Genomic DNA, 18,444 nt, shown 5'->3' on the forward strand with positions numbered 1-18,444 from the left:
CAAAAAAAAAAAAAAACCGAATTGCATGCTCCATATAATACCCTAAAACTTCTAGTACAAGAAACAAAACCCTAAAATCATCGATGATATACGTAATTAGAATTGAGTGTTATCTCATTTGACAATTTCAACATAGAAGAGTAAGTATATTTCTAAACGATATCTCTAACTCAACTTTTTGTATGCTTAACTAAACTATGTAATTAGCGTCTCATGTCCAAACGTGGGAGTAATACTAGATATTGATATTTAAATTGGAAAAAGAAGAAGAAGAAGAAGAAGAAGAAGAATCCACGAGTAGTTAATAAGAGGCCACGTCATCAAAACCTGCTCTAATTTAATAACAACAAGAAGAAGGAGACCTAATTATTGGGCTGCTTGAAAAGTAGGCCCAAAGGACATGCTCACGTGACTTTCCTCCTCACCCAAGGTGCTCCGTACGACTTTTTTTGTGAACTCTCCTTGGACTTTTGCGGACCATCGTCGGCCCCACATCGTACGAACACCACTGTACACGTGTCACTGGGGGACCACAAACATAATAATAATAAATAAAATAATTAATTAATTAATTAAATAAAAAAACCACGTGTGGGCCCCGGCCAGTGTTAATCCCCGTCGGCTCCTACACGCGTCGAGGGTCGCGCATGGTGTCTCCGCCCTGGGTCCCCCTCCTCCAAGATTCGGCGTATTCGACCCGGGCGGGGTTGTTTTGTAAATAAGATAAAATGATTTTGTTTGTCGCGATATGATTGGTCCAGATGGCAGAAGGAAGGTTTCTTACGCTTTGGAAGAGAAAAACCCTAATTAGTTTGGTGTCTGTATCGGAAAACGATAGTTTAACCCCTTTTCCTAAGTTCACTTTAATAAAGATGATTTCAAAAACTTTTGATCAAAACTTCATTGCTTTCTTCTTCTTCTTTTTTTTTTTTCTCAAATTATTATTACCACTGTCAAATTTATATATATAATCTCTCTATCTTTTCTCCCATTGATTAAAACTCCTTTTTGTCAAACACACTCAGATGGGTGGAAAGATACCTCAAAAAGTCTTTGAAAGTGAAATTGATCATCTAAATTATCTTCCAAAAATATCACAATTCCCCCTCCCCCAACCAAATTAATATTCAAAAGTTTGTCTATTTGATTGTTTTTTTGCTGTTTGTTGTTTATGTGTGTTCCGTAACCATAATCAATCGTGTTACTTGCTTCTAAACATGTAACCTAATTTGATATTGTGCTTAAAAATTACGTGGTGAGGTGTTTAAGACACGTATTATCTTTATTTGGGGCATACTATTATTTTTACCATTATCGTTGTCGTTTTGTTGGGGATCCAACAGTAACTATAATATGACAAATAAACGTGATTAAAACAAATTCAATCATGTCTTTTGATCGATATAACTCATGATTGATCCATTAATAATTTTTCATTGCAAATCAATAGACGTGATCAAAATATATTGCATTGGTTGAATTCATATTCAAAACGAGACACATATACATAGCAAATTGGGGTATAAATTAATAATAAATGAAATAACATGAGGGATTTGTAATTGTGTGTTTTGGGCAACATATAACATAAGAATAAATGCAAAGAGAGGTTGAGATGGATATGATTTGAAGCAAAAGAAGGTGCAACAATTTAATGTTAACATTTTTTCTTTTTAATTTCGTTGTCTTCCTTTCTAAGAGACATATGTTTAATGCTTTTTTTTTTCCTCTTCAGCTTTATATATACAAAACGTGCAGATTGGTCGATGTTGTTTACGAGAACTGGGCTTTGTTTTATTGGGCCCAATGAAGCCCAAACCGTTGCCCACTCAGCTCGGACCGGCCCATTAGTTGTTTCAAATGATACAAATGTTTCCAAAATGCCTTTCTTTATTTTATTTTTCTTTCTTATACATTAATCAAAATACGATTAGGAGATTTAGTAGTAATCTACGTAACAACCGTTTTTAAATATAGTAAAATAAATTAAAGTATTTATTAGTAAACTATTACAATTTATTTGTGATAAACTACTGTATAAATAGACATAAAAATCGTATTCTCTATCATAGATTGAACTGGATATTTAGTCATATTTTTAATATTTTGGTTTATTAAGATTTTTGCACTATTTTTTGTATTAGTGAATGAAATTACAGCATTTAGTTGCGTTTATGGCTTCAAAGTTTTAAGATCGTGTTCCATTAATTTGTACATAAGTATTTACCATGTAAGCGTAGTCTATGGAGAGAGATAATATCTTATGTGTGTACGAACAAGGTAAATAATTGAAGTGTGGTGAGAAAGAATCAAAGTAAATTACAGCATAAAGAATCAAGGTAAATATGAGTTATGTCTATAGCTAAACACTTTAATCATATTTCCACGTTTGAAATATTACTACGATATTTGAATATTTGTTTATTTTGAATAAATATTATGCCGTATTTTTCCTAATTTCAATGAATATTTTTTTTCCTCTTGAAATATATTAATATTAATATGGAGTTGAGAAATAATAAGTGGGGTATTAATTTGCACTAAAAAGAGGTGGACAAATTTAAATTAATCATGGTTTGGGGGTATGTCCGAACCGGAAGGTTAATAATTAATTAATAATGTAATGAAGAGTAACATTTGACTAATAATAAAGTTAATACATTTTGACCCAAAGTTTTATTAAAGAGGAGACAACGAAACTTAGATAGAGGGACTAATAATAATAATAATAATAATAATAATAATAATAATCACAATAATGATCATTATGAAAAAGCCATGTGCGCATCCAGGTGGCAGCCCACCATTTGTGGGCCTCCACGTTTTAGGTCATCACCCAAAATTTTGGTAATGAAGCAATAGAAAATCTTTTTTAAATTGAAAGAAGTTATTAATTAAATAATAGGAATAAGTTTTAGGGGGAATTATTATTATTATTATTATTATTATTATTATTATCATTATTATTATTAGAAGTTAGAAGTACTTCACTGACCACTTTGATATTGGACCCATAATCAAAATGCTGAAGTGTTTGTTCCCTTCCCTTCCCTAGAATTTAGAGGGAAGAAGAAGAAGAAGAAGAAGAAGAAGAAGAAGTACTTATGTAGTTATAAGGGTGTGATCGTACGCAGAGGATTATTGAGGAGGAGGAGGTGGAAACGAACGACGTCGTGTAGTAAGGAGGGATGGGGGGCCACGTGGGCTTAGAAGAGGGAAAAGGCATGTGAGGATGTTAGAGAAAGTGAGGGGCATGGTGCCAGCGTGGCAATGTAGGGCCCGTTTGATAACGTTCCTGTTTCTCGTTTCCTGTTTCTGTTTCTAATTTTTAAGAAACGAATTTGTTTGATAAAGTTTCCTGTTTCTTGTTCTCAAAATAATAAGGAACGTTTCTATTTTATCTAAGAATTTGTGGGAACAAAAAAAACAAGTTTCTCTCGTTTCGTTCCCATCTTTATTTCTTTTTGTTTCTCTTTTCCTCTTCCACTCGTCTTCTCCATTCTCTCCGGCTAGGCATCTCCCTTCTCCGTTTTGTCTTCTCTCCGGCTAGGTTTTCTCTTCGGTTTTGTCTTCTCTCCGGCTAGCTGTTCTCTTCGGTTTTGTCTTCTCTCGTCTAAGAAAAACGACTACAGATTTCTCTAAAAACCGCAACTTTTTGTGCTGGCGAATGCCCTTTACTCCTGCAGGCTTCGGCGTTTAGCAGTATCTATTGGGGTAAATCTTCTGGTATTCTGGGTTGGTTCTTCATTTTAAGTTCTTTAATTATTTTGCTTCCCGCCTTTCAAATTGTGTTTTATTGCCGTTATGGTAGCTAGTAAAGAATAGAGGATCATGATTCTTGGGCTATGTTCTTTAATTTCTGTATGTTTGTTCCTTCTTTATCTATTGGGGATGTTTTTAATGTTTACGAATTCGAGTATTATTGTTTTCAATTCTCTCCTGACATTGTCTTGTTTGATAAAATATTTGCTTATTAATATGCATGGTAGGTGTTTGATATAATGCCGCTTTGAATTGTTTTGCTTTCTGTCTTTGGCTTTCTTTTCAAGTTCAAACTCTTAGCATACTTTCTATCATACCTTTTTGAGAGTTGGGATGAGTTTAGGTATTTGATTTTTTTGTGGGCTTTTCCAAATCCTTGCCCATTGATCTTCGTTTCACTACAAGATGCTAGAGTCCTGCAATTGGATAATCTTCTCCTGTTGTTAGTTATTTTATGGGAAAATTAATGTTTGGACTGCAGATTGCAAGAAATGCTGTCTTTATGGTTTTTCTAAATTTAGTGAACTCGAATGAAACAATTTCTCTTCTCATGCTGAACATGATATATCAAATTCCCATTTCTGATGCTGATTTAGTACAAAAGTTCGAATGCTGTTGAATTAGATTTACCCGAGTTACATGTATTGGTTGCATAGAGATTTAATACTCAGTAAAACTTCAGTCCTGTCTTTGCCCACCAACTGAGATTTGAATTCAATTAGTCATGATTGAAACCAATAGCATACATCCAGCTGCTCTGTTTTCACCTTGGTTTGTTCAGTTCAAAGGAAAATTTTGGTGAAAACAGAAGTTGTTGAAAATGGATAGATCCTCCTGGTATGCTTAACAAGCCAGTATGGAATATGAATGCATCTACTAACTTCATTCTCTGTATAAAATATGAATGTTTAACATATGATATTTAACAGTACAGCTTCCAATTTCATCCAAAGACTTTTCTCTATCACTCCCATTTTTCCATCAACATCGTAATTAAATTGAAGGGAACCTAAAAGTCAAGAAGTTGGGAAGTCTCTTTGTAGTGTTGATATTTGGTCCACATGTATGGTTTTTGTTTTTTAGAAAACTGAAAAACATTACTTATTTGTGATGTATGTAAACATAGTGTTATTGTACAATGATTCCATGGAAATGTTAGAGAAGAGAACTGAATATAGAATTTGATTTCGAGACAAGAATGTTCAGTCTTCTTGACCAATATATCTAATTTGTTACTAATAGAACTTAAGTTATGATTTCTGCCATGACTTAATAATTTCATCATGAATGTTCATGAAACAGTATTTACAAAAATATATAAAAATCTATTAACTTGTCAATCTCAAAGCTTAATTACATAAATATATGTTGTTTAAACTATATATTAATTCTATTATGTTTTCTTTTGCTTTTGCAATTAGCCATGTTTGAACTGAACTGATATATGTTGTTTAAACTATAAACATTCTGTTTGTTTATTTTAATTTTGCCACTAATTTTTGGATTTGTCATTATGTAGAAAGGATGTCACAAAAATCAACTGAACAACTTTGTGTCGATGACGTTGTTGAGATTGATGAATTAAAAGGTGAGGGACCATGGTCAAATAAAAGTGAAACTTTGTTTGTAGACTTAATGGATGAAGAGGTTGCAAAAGGCAATCGACCAACTACAACATTTACAAAGACTAGTTGGAATTATATGAGAAGCCAACTAATTGCTAGTGCAGGATATAATTATTCTCACGATCAATTGAAAAATAAGTTTAACAAATTAAGACAAATGTACAAAGACTTCAAAAAGATATTGAGTGATATGACAGGAAATGGTTGGGATCCATTATTAGGTACCATCAATCTTGAAGAGGAGCAATGGAATGAGCTTTTTAAGGTATAATAGTTGCAGTTTTTTTCAATTGCTAATCATCTTTAGGCGAATAAGAGAGCTAAACAGTTTTCATTTTCTATAGGTGAATAAGAGAGCTAAAAAGTTTAGAAAAAGTGGTTGCCCACATTATGAAAAGCTCGTAAGGATTTTTGGAGATACTACTGCAACAGGTGTAAATGCTTGCCCATCAACAAGACTTATTTCAGATTCTGAAGATGAAAATGAAAATGATGTTGCAAGCAACACAAACGTTGGTGTTGAAGAGAATAATAAAGGAAAAAGCAAAAAACGATTTCGAAGAAAGAAAGACGAATTTGGCAGTTTCTTCTCATCATTCTTAGATGTATATGCGGAGAATGCAAAGAGAAAGAATGACATCCTTGAGAAAAGATCTTTTGGTTGTACATCTAGTCAAGTTGATGAGAGTCAAACATCAAACAAAAAAGATGATCTCCATGAAGAGTTGATGGAATGTTTAGACATTTTAAATACAATGGAGGATGTTGATGGAGAGGCTTATTCCAAAATACTGAAACTCTTGCACGGAGATCTTGCTTGGAGAAAGCTATTTTTGCGCATGCCCGATTCAAGGAAGAGAGATTTCATAAATAGTCTTTAGATGTCACTTAGGGATGTTTTAGGATTATGTCATTTACTTTTTAATATTAGACTTAAACATGGATTTTGTATGTTTGACTTTGAATTGATATGGACTTCAATTGACTTTATGGTTTGTGTTGTTTTTTAACATGGCTACGTTTGATGTATTGAGATGGATTATGTCATAAATAGTCTTTGATTTGTACATTTTTTGTGTTTGATTTAGGGATATACTAGTGAATTGATATGGACTTGATTCAAGATAATCATTCTGATGACGGTTTTGATTCTGACGACGATGATGATGGTATTTGCATCCTTTTTACTTTATTCTACATGAGCTTCAACAGGATACAATATTCAAAACAACCATGTAGAACCTCTGCACTGAGAGGACATGATTATGTGATTGAGTTGTTAAATGGAAACGATAGTAGATGTTTTGATTGTTTTAGAATGAAAAGAATTACATTCATAAGGTTTTGTGAAGATTTAAAATCAAAGACAAATCTGAAATCATCTAGGTATCTTACCGTTCAAGAAAAAGTTGCTATATTCTTATTAATCATATCACATAATGAAAGCAATCGTATAGCAGCAGAAAGATTTCAACATTCGGGTCATACTATTTCTCTAGCTTTTAACAAGGTTTTGAGGAAAGTTTGCAAGCTTGGTGGAGAAATTATTCGTCCACCCAATATGGACACTGTAGCAACGGAGATCGTATCAAATTCAAAATATTACCCTTTCTTTAAGGTAATGCCTTAACGTTTTGATTTATTTTCAGAAATATAATGTTTAGAAATATATTTATGTTTTTTTATTATCCTTTAGGATTGTATTGGTGCTATTGATGGCACTCATGTTGCTGCAAGCATTCCCCAAAATGAACAAATACCGTTTCGTGGAAGAAAAACTAACACAACATGGAATATAATGTGTGTTTGTTCATTTGATATGTTATTCACGTATGTCATGTCTGGTTGGGAAGGATCGGCCAATGATTCTCGTATACTCCAAGAATGTATCAAGAATCCCGAGAATAAATTTCCTATGCCTAAGAGAGGTAAGTAATTATGTGTTTTTCAAAACTTTAATTCCATATTTGAGTTTATGATAATTTTTTATTTGCTTTATTACATGCAGATCAATACTATCTTGTCGACTCAGGATATTCAAATATGCCAGGATTTTTAGCACCATTTCGAGGTCAAAGATATCATTTACGAGATTTTAGAGAAAGGAGACATCGCCCTCGAGGTAGAGAAGAAGTGTTTAATTATCGACATTCTTCACTGCGAAATGTCATCGAACGTTGTTTTGGTGTGCTGAAGGCTCGATTTCCTATTCTTAAGCAAATGCCTCCGTACCCGATCAAGACACAAAAATATATACCGATAGCATGTTGCACAGTTCACAATTATATTAGATTGAATGATCGTGAAGATGATCTTTTCAATGACTTTAGCAATGAATTAATGATCGTTGAAGATACACATAATTTTTCGGCCAATTTGCAGAGGGATATAATTGAATTAGATGTGAGTCGACAGCATTTACGAGAAATGGCCCGAGCGAGAGATGATATTGCAAATCAAATTTGGGCAACATTTGAAGGATAGATACAATTTTATGTTTATGTTATTTCTTTTATTTGTGCACTAGGACTTTTTGTATTAAATGATATAAAGTACTTTTGATAATTTTCATTTTTATGTTTAATGCAGGACATAAATTTTAACTTAATGTTTAATTGAATTACATGTGAATAAAATAAAAATAAATCTTGAAGATGAGCAATCAAACAAAACTATTAAACAATAAATAATAAAAACAGGAAACAAGAAACAGTTACCAAACACATTTTCTGTTTCTGTTTCTTTTTTTAAAGAAACAAGAAACAGAAACAGTTATCAAACATATTCCTGTTTCTTGTTCTAAAGAAAGAAGAAACAGGGAACAAGAAACAGAAAACAGGAAACAGGAAACAGGGAACAGAAATGTTACCAAACGGGCCCGTAGTAGCGACAGCGATGAATTTTTGAACATAAGGAGGCAGAACGCATGTGGCTTTCTTTTGTTGTTTCATTGCGGCTTGTACGCATTCTCACATACGGATATTCCCACTTAATTAATCACAATTGTGTTTATGTATGTATGTATTATGAAATAATTAATGTAAGAAGGTGTATGAACGATAAGTTTGCTTTCCTTGTCGCCGTTCTTTCGAGAGTGGTAATTAATAATCTTAATGTAACTTGAATGATTATAGAATAGGGGTGAAGATTCTAGTTTTAGTTAACGTGACTCACATCTAGTAAATACTCACTCACTACAAGAAATCGGAGTTCTCTCAACACGTAAAATCTTGTTTGAAAAAGAGTCATCGGAAAACAGGCCTTCTGTCAACATTGTAACACGTGCATGGGAACGTATGGACCATGACTTCTATTTCCGACGTGATCACCTATAACTCGTTTCCCGCCAACGTGGATAATTAAGTAGATTGGATGACAAGACCTGATCACTTAGAGATTCCATAAGGAAGCTTCTTAAGAGGTAGTTAAAATGTTTCATGAAAGGATTATAAAAAGTAGCTTAATTAGAGGACTTGTGTAGTAGTACCATGGAGGTCTTAACAATGCCTAATGACATCATGGAAGATCCTATTAGTACTCGATCTAGTATGACACCATGAATGACCCATGTAGTAATACGATGAAGATCCCATTATTTTTTTTAGCAATGTAATGAAAGTCATAATAATATCTATATATGTAATAGTATCAAAGAATCCTAGTAATATTACGAAGGATTGCATGTAGGAATATCTAGAGCATAACAATATTCAACTAGGCCGATCGGTAATCATCAAACTCCATAGCAAACAATTTATAAGAAAAGTCAGAATCAAAGTGAGGAAGATTTAGGAGTGTAATGAGATCAAAATGTATATATATATATATATTATTGAAATTGAATGATTATAAGATATGATTATTATGAGGTCCCATGGAGTTTGTATAACACACAACTTGGCAACGCATTGCTAGCCACGTGCTTCCCCAACCTTCGGCCTTCTCTTATTTAAATATTATTACTTCAATAATATTAAGACTATATTATTATTATTATTATTATTATTATTATTATTATTATTATTATTATTATTATTATTATTATTATTATTATTATTATTTTGGGTACATAATTATTACCATTATGACATTACCTTGGCTTTTATTATTCTAACCTACCATACTCTAAACTACAAATTTTATTAATTAATCTGTTAGTTTCATTATTATTGGTTAATTAAGCTTCGTCATGTTGTGTATGGTGAGAAAATGAAAATATCTCAAATATTATGTGTATGTATGTATGTATTTAATATTTGACATTAACCACTAATTAAGCTAAAATAAATTAACATCTAAATTGCTTCCAACTTTTGCAACCTATTTATATTAACTTCTTTATTACGTCTTCTTCTTAATTCCCTTAATTTCTCTCCCCTACTCTCAATTATTAATTTGGTTCGGTTACTTCATCAAAATATTTCAACTTCAATTTTCATTATCTGATAATTTAATTAACCTGTACGATTTTAGTTAAACGTCTCGTTTTCTTTTCGAGAGCGACAATATGTAGAATTAAATGATTGCAAACTTGTGATAAAAAAAAAATATAGAGAGAGAGAGGTGAACTAGACACTGTAAACCAAAGACGCGGTTTAGTTTGACTACGTTTGAATTATTTTGAATAGAAGAAAGAAATATATCTTATGAAAAATTTATCATTAGTTATTGGACATATGTATACTATGTTGCATGCATATTAAACATTATCTCTTTTTCTTTTTTTTTTTTCTTTAAGTTGTTATTATATTATGATTTGTGTTTAATATAAGATTTTTATTTTTTGGAAGGTGACATATGCAATAATTTTCTTTTTGATTGTTGACTACCTTAATTTAGAACATCTTGGTTGATGTTAATAATGAATTATTAATAATAAAAAGAGGCAATGTTTACCAAATTTATCCTAACAATATTATAATTAAGAATCTTATATTAAAAAATTATAAGTACTTTATTTTTCTTTCAAGAAACTCTGTCTTATTTTTCAATTTTGGAACATATTACTTCATTTCAAAACTTATCTTTTTCGATAAAAATCAATATGTATATATATATATATATATATATGAGTTAAATATTTTTCTTTTAAGAATTGAACCATCTTTACAAGTTACAAAAATTAATGCTTCCAGAAATAAACTAGAAATGTCAGAATTTTCCATATTTAGCTTTGAAAACAATCAAAAGGCTTCTTAGTGGTTAGGCTACATTTTTCTCTTACTCCTTTCTTTTTCCCTTTGTTTTAAACTTTTACATTATTACATTATAATATACATAAACCAATTCCTATATTTATTGTTATTATGTCATTTTGTGATGGTTTTAAAACAAATGTTCGATGTTTTAGTTTTACTAAACGTTATTTCAATTTTTAGTTAGGGATTGGAGACTCGAATCCTTTAAATTTATATTAAATTTTTTAATGATAAGAATTGATTTAGAAAAAGAAATAACTTCTTTTTTGAAAGAAAAAAAAACTTTAGGATCAATTCATGCATTTATTTACTTCTACGTCAAATCAATTTAATTATACATTTTCACATTCATAAGAGCTTCAATTAATTTAACTTTAAACGGTCCACCCACATATTAATATGTTCAAAAGATTTTTAATTAAGTATTTCGACGTTACATCAACTTTCTTTTTTCTTTCTTTCTTCTTCCTATACTTGACATTGTCACTCATTTATGACAAAATTTGGTTGAGATCCACTCTCTAGAAATAGAGTAATTCTCAATTTAAAATTTTATAAAGGATAGAGATATATTTAATATGAATTGAACTTAACTAAATAGTAATTGGACATAATTTTATATTATCGAGATAAAATGTTATTTCTTCTATTTTGAACGTAATTAAGTTGATAAAATATTTATCCGTTTGAAGTTTAATATTCATATTCTTGTACATACAATATTATTGTCGGGCTAAAAAGAAGTCAACAAACTTTTAAATATGTATCTATTTGGTCAACTGAATTTTAAATGACCTAATGATTTTGAAGTTTAGAAATTCAATCGACACAAAATCGGGTTCAGAGACATATTTGATAAATTTAAAAGTCAAGAAATTAATTTTTTAATTTAAAATTCAGCTTAAAATCAACAAGAAATAACTAAACTTTTAGTGATAAAGTAAAAAGAAAAGAAAATGAATATTTTAGTTGAAATTAAATCAGTGAAAGACATTATCCAAATAAAATTGAGGATAAGAAAGAGATTAGTAAAGTGTAGTGTCGGCGAAGGAAGAATGCATTATCCAAATACCATTTTAGTTAAAAACATCCACTAAACCCTAAACACAAAGTCCCCACATCCCAATTTCCCTTTAACATTCATATAATATATATACTTTAGAAATTTTAATAATTTAACGTAGAAATCATGATTTTGAAGAAAAAAAAGTTGATACGAATAACGAGATAATAAATCACGACTCTAATAATCTAAATTACTCAAGTTGCTAGACATGTTGTTGTAGATGGTTTATATATATATTGTGAATTATAAGTTGGTGAAGAGGGTTAGAAAATCCTATTTTTGATAGTTGGATTTTGGAGGTTATTAGCTATGACGTTTCTCTCAAGTTTCTCGTAGGGCTAAAAGTAGTTTTGTTTCTTTAAAAAACGTTCTTTTAACTAAAAATTATTAAGTGAAGAAGTGTTCATGTCATGTGGGGACTGACTACTGAGGTACACTACACCCTAAAATAATCAAAGAGAGAAAAAAGAAAAAGGAGCGTTGCTCGCTTGAAATAATAACTAGAAGAAAAAGTACAAGAAGGGATTTGTGTATTTTTGTTCAAAATTTTCTTTTTTTGGGGTAATGAAAAAATTACAACTTTTGGTTGTGATGGGAGGTGGATCGTGGGAAAAAAAGGACTTGTCATACACAAATCCCATTTGGGTTTGGCGGGGAAAGCAAGATCCCAGAATGTTTAATCGTTGAATCATTTCTTTCTCTTTTTTGGAGATTGCCTTTTGTTTTCCCTTAACTTCTCACACTCTTTGATCTTAACTTCCCAGTTTCCTTTTTTTGAAAACCGCTTCAGTTTTCACCAATGGAGTGGCTAGTACTGGAATGAACTTGTTCAAACTTTGGGTTTCCACTGATTTCGAGTTGGGTTTTTGTTGGAAGTGTTAATTCATTAACCCAAATCGAGAAAATCGAAGTGGGATGGAATCTCGTATGGATCAGTATGAGATCATGGAGCAGATCGGTCGCGGGGCTTTTGGAGCCGCCATTCTTGTCAATCACAAATCCGAAAAGAAGAAGTGTGCCTCTCTTCTTCTTGCCTCTCTTCTTCTTCTTCTTCTTCTTCTTCTTCTTCACCTTTTGTTCTGTTGATATTTTGATTTCACCTTGATTGATTCGTTCATTTGGGATCTTCAGATACGTTTTGAAGAAGATCAGGCTCGCTCGCCAGACCGAGCGATGTCGAAGATCTGCTCACCAAGAGGTTTGATTAACATTCTACTTCATCTCGTTTCGCTTTCCCAATTTGAATAATAAGTTAAAGACTGTATGTTTCTTTTTCCTTTTCCTGGTATAATGGTAGATGGCTTTGATAGCCCGAGTTCAACATCCTTATATAGTTGAATTTAAAGAAGCTTGGGTGGAGAAGGTCAGTATTCGTTTCGTCAATTTTCTTTCACTTCATGGTGCTAAGCTTTCTCGAAAGTTGTTGATAGTTTTTGATCTCCAAATGCAGGGGTGTTATGTTTGTATTGTTACCGGATATTGTGAAGGTGGAGATATGTGAGTTAATTTCTCTTTGGAGACTCTTTCCCGATCAATGATTAAGAAGTAGAAAGTGGAGTTTGAATCATTTTATTTGATTACTTATCTTCTATAACAGGGCAGAGCTGATGAAAAAGTCAAATGGGATGCACTTTCCTGAAGAGGTGCTTTCATTTTGTCTGTTCTTATTCTCGCTGCTTTTTTCTTCTTTCTTTTTAACAATTGATTATTGATAATATGATGAAAATAGTAAAACTTGGTAGTTGGGTGCTTGTGTTTTATTGTTGACCAGAAACTCTGCAAGTGGTTTACACAGCTTCTATTGGCGGTTGAGTACCTGCATTCGAACTTTGTTCTGCATCGCGATCTTAAAGTATGCTTTCAACTGTTTGAAGATGTTGTAATCGTGTAATGCTTGTACAAAGTTTAACTTTTAAGGCTCATGTCAACTTTTATTTGCAGTGTTCCAACATCTTTCTCACTAAGGATAAGGATGTCCGTCTTGGTAAGTTGCAACTTTCTTCAGTCCTTAATTCCTAATTACATTAGTACTTGGGACAAACTTTTGAACTGTCATGGTGACTTGGCTTGCTATTGCATGACCTTAATGTAGGGGATTTTGGACTTGCCAAGACATTGAAAGCAGACGACTTGGCTTCTTCAGTATGGCCCCTACACTTGAACTGCATTGTATTTTGATTCACAGTTTCTCCGAACGGGGAGGATTTTGTTGTTTGATAGTCGTCCCTTTTTCTTTTTCTTTTTTCTTATGTTAGCAGTTGGCTGATGTTAACATTATAATTTTCCTGTTTCTTTTTTGAGTTCTGTTTGTAAAATTGATGCTTATATGTATGTTGAAGATTAAGGTTTCAATTTGTTAGATAGGAGTTGAAGTAAAAGGGAGATGGCTGGATTAGTCTTTTGATGCTTGAGAAAAATATAATTTAACTTTTAATTCCTTCACTGAACTTATAGTTCACTGTTCCAGATCCTATATATGAGTCGATTGGGTTTTCATCAATCATATTTGGCTAATCACCTTTTGCAGCTAACAGATGGTGGATATTTATGAGAACAATACATTAGCTGATTATTTTTCTTGTTTGATTTGTAGTTTCCCCCCAATATTTTATAGTCGTTGGACTTGTACAATTTTGACTGATTACTCGGTTTAAAAAACAACTAGTTGAAGGATAGTAACTTGGAGTAATATGTTTGCAGATTAATGTCTTATTTATAATTCCTTTTCCTATTACTCAGTCATGCTGCTTATGACTTTGATTAGACCTTTGTCTATCAGAACAGATTGAAGGTTTGCCAAGTGGCCTTAGCCTCCATTTGTAGAGAGATGAAGATACTTAGGTCTTTATTCTATAAAATCAGTTCTATTTCATATTGGGGATGCTATTTCTGTAATCCTTTTTATGCTAACAAATTTTAATACTGGACCATAGAGATCAGGAACTACTTTTCTCATTTGTCAATGAAACTAAACAGTGAAACTAGAAGTTCCTGTGTGTGACTGAAGATAATGGTTATGCTGTGTGAATTTGTGATTAGGTGGTTGGAACTCCCAATTACATGTGTCCTGAACTTCTAGCTGATATTCCTTATGGCTTCAAATCTGACATTTGGTCTCTTGGTAAGCATTCTGCAATCTCAGTCAACTACCTCTGGCTTCAATTTTCCATCACTAAGCTGTTGTTTTTTCATCAGGTTGTTGTATGTATGAGATGGCCGCACATCGCCCAGCATTCAAAGCTTTTGTAAGAATTAGTGCATTTTCACAAATTATATTTAAATTTTGGTTTGAGTGATTTCATGGCTTTTTTGCGTCCTCCAAAACTTGCTTGGCTTTAAAGTTTCATAAGTGCATATGATGCTTAAACTACAAGCATTGATCTTTTTTTAATAAATGATTAATTTGACATTGGATAACTGTTTTCAGGATATGGCAGGGCTCATTAGCAAAATTAATCGCTCATCCATTGGTCCATTGCCATCCTGCTATTCTCCATCCTTGTAAGTCTAAAAAGTACAGTTTAATCAAGTTTATTGCGTTCTGATATGATGTTGTGCAAAATCAAATATCCCTAGAATTTATTTATTTTGATAAGCAAACCAAGCTTTCATTGAAAAGGATGATTTAATTTACAAAGGTATACAAGTAGCCAAACTCACAAAAAGAGTCCTCATTGAAAGTAAAGATCGGATTACCAAGCTTTCTTTGTCTTTCTTTTTCCTTTTTTTTTTCTTAGTTTGATTTTTGCTTGCGTTCCTTAGTCTTTTGAGGAACCCGTTTCATTAATCAATCCCACTTTAGGTTTCTTGTTTTCCAAATTGTGAACAGCTTTTATTAACAAGTGGATAAGGTTTGCTATTTTAGATTTCCAAAACGTTCATTTATTATTTTGCATCTATGACCTTAGCTGCACATTATAGCCAGCATCCTTATTTTCTTAATGAAGAGATAATATGCTTGAAGAAATAACTTCGTAAATTGAGACGACTTAATTCTTGATTTCTTGTCCAGTATAATGTTGAAACCCTTACTCTTTTCTACATGCAGGAAAACACTTATTAAGGGCATGTTACGAAAGAATCCAGAGCATAGACCAAATGTTAGCTTTTCCTCATTTACATTTCACAGACTTTAAGATTTTTCTACCAGCAGGATTTGATGTTATCTATTTTTATTCCTCCATTGGTCAGGCTTCTGAGCTTTTAAAGCATCCATATTTGCAACCTTATGTTGAACAATACCGTCCTTCCATTAGTCCTACTGTAGATTTTTCTCCAGATAAGCCTAGGTTGACGCGTGATTCTCGGAGGAGTATGGCAGAGAGTCAAAACAGTAACAGTTCAAACAGTGATAGGGACAGTTTGTTCTCGAGTGATAAAAATACTCCAGCGACGACAGCAAACTGTGATGATAAGGTCACCGATAGTGATATGGCATCTATTGATGATCACGAGGGATCTGAGCCCCTCCTTCCTTGTGAAGAAGAACAAACTCATAATGTATGCTCTCTCAAAGTGAATGATCCAATGCATTCCAAGCCCTCTCAAGAAGACCAATCTAATTCCGAATCAAGACGACCAAAGACCATTCGAAATATAATGTTAGCTTTGAAAGAAGGAAAAGCTAGGGAAAGTTATTCACCAGTTCGAGGCAACCGTGTGAAATCTGGAGTTGCATCAAACCAAAAAGCATATGCTGACGTGCCACCTAAAGTCATCAAACCTCCCATGGCAGTGCCTGGTTCTAAGTATAGTCCAGATACACCTATCACTGTGTCTGCAAAGGCAAATATTGAATCCTCAAGAAGAAACCAAGTTGTATGTACTCCAAAGCATCAGGTAGAAGTAGAACAACTAAGCTTCATTTATCCAAGTTTATTTTTGTATGGTTTATGAGTCATTAATATTTGATGTTTTCTTGTTATATAGCTACCTGTGGTTGATCCCACACCAAAGACTAAACCGAGACACGACAGTTCTCCCCCTCTTTGTCGCCCAGTGAAACCAGTGGAAGATGGAGTTTCTTCTAAGTCAAGACAAAGAACCCCTCCTAGTTTGCTTAGACGACCTTCATTTCCGGCAAGAACGAGGCAAGTTGGGCAGCAAGATGTTCCAGATGCAGTAAGTTCCGTGGAAAGGATTCGTCAAAAGGAAACACTTCCAGAGGAGAGGACTTGCCATAAAGTGCACAGTAGCCACCAAGATCATGTCGTGTCTGTGGAGTTAACAAAAGAGACACAACATATCTCTTCAGAACCCTGTTCTAAAGGAATGCAAACAGACAGTAGCAATTCTGTTTCATCTTCGGTGTCGATTCAGGGATTTGAAATTTGTGATGATGCAGCAACTCCATTTGCTGATATAGCCGAGCCAGTTTTTGACCATCAAAGTATTGAACATGATGAAATTGAAGAAATACATCCTCCTGTCTGCTCACCTTCTTTGCAGTACGAGATGTCCGAACATAACCTATTAGAGGACAAGGGAAACCACGGAGTCTATGACAAACCAACAAAATGCTCCTTTGAAATCTCCAGCGACATTGTTAATCTTCACGATACTGAAGTTGGTATTAAGAAAGAGAGTCCCAGTGTGGAACTCGATCTTCCACTGAGATCTGAAGGAAGATTTGTCTTTAAAGACGATATACCCATAAACATGCCTACAAATGGTTCCAATATGGTATCAGAGCAAATTACAATCTCTTCGCATGGGGACGACAAATACACGGTAAGGGAACTTCTATCCTCCGTTGCAGAACCTGCTACACCCTTGGTAGCTTCTCCAAGTTCATCAACCCACAAGTGTTTGTTACCAGATAAAGTAACCACTTTGCACACTTCCTCACCTGAGAAGCTGGCCAGTAGCCATCTTCCTGCAGCCTTTGATGATGTGATACATGTCATACGGCATAGTAGTTTCCGAGTTGGAAGTGAGCAGCCAGTAACAGAAAACTTGGAGGTGGGGGTTCAGAATGTTGACGTGGGTAAGTTAGTTACTGTGGTGAAGGATGAACTAGAGTTGAAGAATGGAACCACCAACACATCTTTGACTCTCAAGTCCAATAGTTGCTCTGATGCCCTGTGTTTGAAGCCAAATACTTGTGAGCACTCGGCCATCAAAGAATCGACTGGAGCAAACCCTCCAATGTTGCCAACGACAAACTCTGATTCAACTGAGCATACAAAGCCCGTCACTCCTGTGGTTGAAGAGGAAGTGCCAGCAAAGGAAACATTGGATGTGAAATCTTTTAGGCAAAGGGCTGAGGCACTTGAAGGGCTGCTAGAATTATCTGCAGAGTTACTACAACACAATAGATTAGAAGAACTAGCAGTTGTTCTGAAGCCATTTGGGAAAGACAAGGTCTCTCCAAGAGAGACAGCAATCTGGCTAGCAAAGAGTCTCAAAGGAATGATGATCGAAGACAATGCCAGGAGTTGATGAATCTTCATCAGTTTTCTCTGATTTCAAACTTAATTATTTGGGTGAATCTGCACATGTATTCTAGACCAGTGTCATTTTTTTTTTCCTTTTTCTTTTGCCTTATTTGTAGTTTCTTTAATGCAATCTCATGTTGTACATAGTGACAATACAAATTAATAAACGTGCAATTCTTTTCAAGTGATAGTAGTGGTTTTGTTAATATTTCAGAATCAGGTGTTGGAGCAAAAAAGATGTTCACAAATTAAGGAAATAAATGGATGAATGCAAAATTTCAAGGCATTCACCACTGGATGAAATATAAATATTCTTGGATTGGTAAATTAGATAGAAGATGAATAAATTTGGAGAT

At 33.3% G+C, this 18,444-nt stretch overlaps 3 protein-coding genes across 4 annotated transcripts; all 3 read left to right on the forward strand.

Moving 5' to 3' along the window:
• The first annotated feature begins 5,271 nt into the window (after positions 1-5,271).
• Positions 5,272-6,455, forward strand: LOC127149483 (L10-interacting MYB domain-containing protein-like). The gene is made up of 2 exons (XM_051085125.1): positions 5,272-5,652; positions 5,732-6,455. The coding sequence occupies exons 1-2, from the start codon at positions 5,287-5,289 to the stop codon at positions 6,266-6,268; spliced, it is 903 nt and encodes a 300-aa protein (XP_050941082.1). The 5' UTR covers positions 5,272-5,286; the 3' UTR covers positions 6,269-6,455.
• A 493-nt stretch (positions 6,456-6,948) lies between these two features.
• On the forward strand, positions 6,949-7,871 carry LOC127149383 (uncharacterized). Its single transcript, XM_051084597.1, has 3 exons — positions 6,949-7,005; positions 7,084-7,315; positions 7,396-7,871. Exons 1-3 carry the CDS (start codon positions 6,949-6,951, stop codon positions 7,869-7,871), a joined length of 765 nt encoding a protein of 254 aa, XP_050940554.1.
• A 4,214-nt stretch (positions 7,872-12,085) lies between these two features.
• LOC103491429 (serine/threonine-protein kinase Nek5) lies at positions 12,086-18,272 on the forward strand. Of its 2 annotated transcripts, XM_008451368.3 has the most exons (14): positions 12,086-12,664; positions 12,783-12,849; positions 12,949-13,014; positions 13,102-13,148; positions 13,249-13,294; positions 13,423-13,503; positions 13,593-13,635; positions 13,744-13,793; positions 14,691-14,772; positions 14,847-14,896; positions 15,079-15,152; positions 15,700-15,751; positions 15,843-16,490; positions 16,581-18,272. In XM_008451368.3, exons 1-14 carry the CDS (start codon positions 12,567-12,569, stop codon positions 18,090-18,092), a joined length of 2,916 nt encoding a protein of 971 aa, XP_008449590.2. In that variant the 5' UTR covers positions 12,086-12,566; the 3' UTR covers positions 18,093-18,272. The 2 variants fall into 2 exon arrangements, with proteins under 2 accessions (XP_008449590.2, XP_008449591.2); XM_008451369.3 differs by lacking the exons at positions 12,086-12,664; positions 12,783-12,849; positions 12,949-13,014; ... (3 more) ...; positions 13,593-13,635; positions 13,744-13,793 and adding an exon at positions 13,818-14,492.
• Positions 18,273-18,444: the final 172 nt, after the last annotated feature.

The sequence above is a fragment of the Cucumis melo genome, chromosome 5 (genome assembly GCF_025177605.1).
Source record: "Cucumis melo cultivar AY chromosome 5, USDA_Cmelo_AY_1.0, whole genome shotgun sequence".
NCBI classification, from domain to species: domain Eukaryota; kingdom Viridiplantae; phylum Streptophyta; class Magnoliopsida; order Cucurbitales; family Cucurbitaceae; genus Cucumis; species Cucumis melo.

Excerpts from the sequence above, each read along its gene's own strand:
- LOC103491429 (XM_008451368.3), top strand. The coding sequence starts at position 12,567 with ATGGAATCTCGTATGGATCAGTATGAGATCATGGAGCAGATCGGTCGC. Across the intron at positions 13,794-14,690 it reads CAGACGACTTGGCTTCTTCA|GTGGTTGGAACTCCCAATTA; the intron begins GTATGGCCCCTA and ends ATTTGTGATTAG. Across the intron at positions 15,153-15,699 it reads TCCTGCTATTCTCCATCCTT|GAAAACACTTATTAAGGGCA; the intron begins GTAAGTCTAAAA and ends TTCTACATGCAG.
- LOC127149383 (XM_051084597.1), top strand. The coding sequence starts at position 6,949 with ATGGACACTGTAGCAACGGAGATCGTATCAAATTCAAAATATTACCCT. Across the intron at positions 7,006-7,083 it reads AATATTACCCTTTCTTTAAG|GATTGTATTGGTGCTATTGA; the intron begins GTAATGCCTTAA and ends ATTATCCTTTAG. Across the intron at positions 7,316-7,395 it reads ATTTCCTATGCCTAAGAGAG|ATCAATACTATCTTGTCGAC; the intron begins GTAAGTAATTAT and ends TATTACATGCAG.
- LOC127149483 (XM_051085125.1), top strand. The coding sequence starts at position 5,287 with ATGTCACAAAAATCAACTGAACAACTTTGTGTCGATGACGTTGTTGAG. Across the intron at positions 5,653-5,731 it reads AATGGAATGAGCTTTTTAAG|GTGAATAAGAGAGCTAAAAA; the intron begins GTATAATAGTTG and ends CATTTTCTATAG.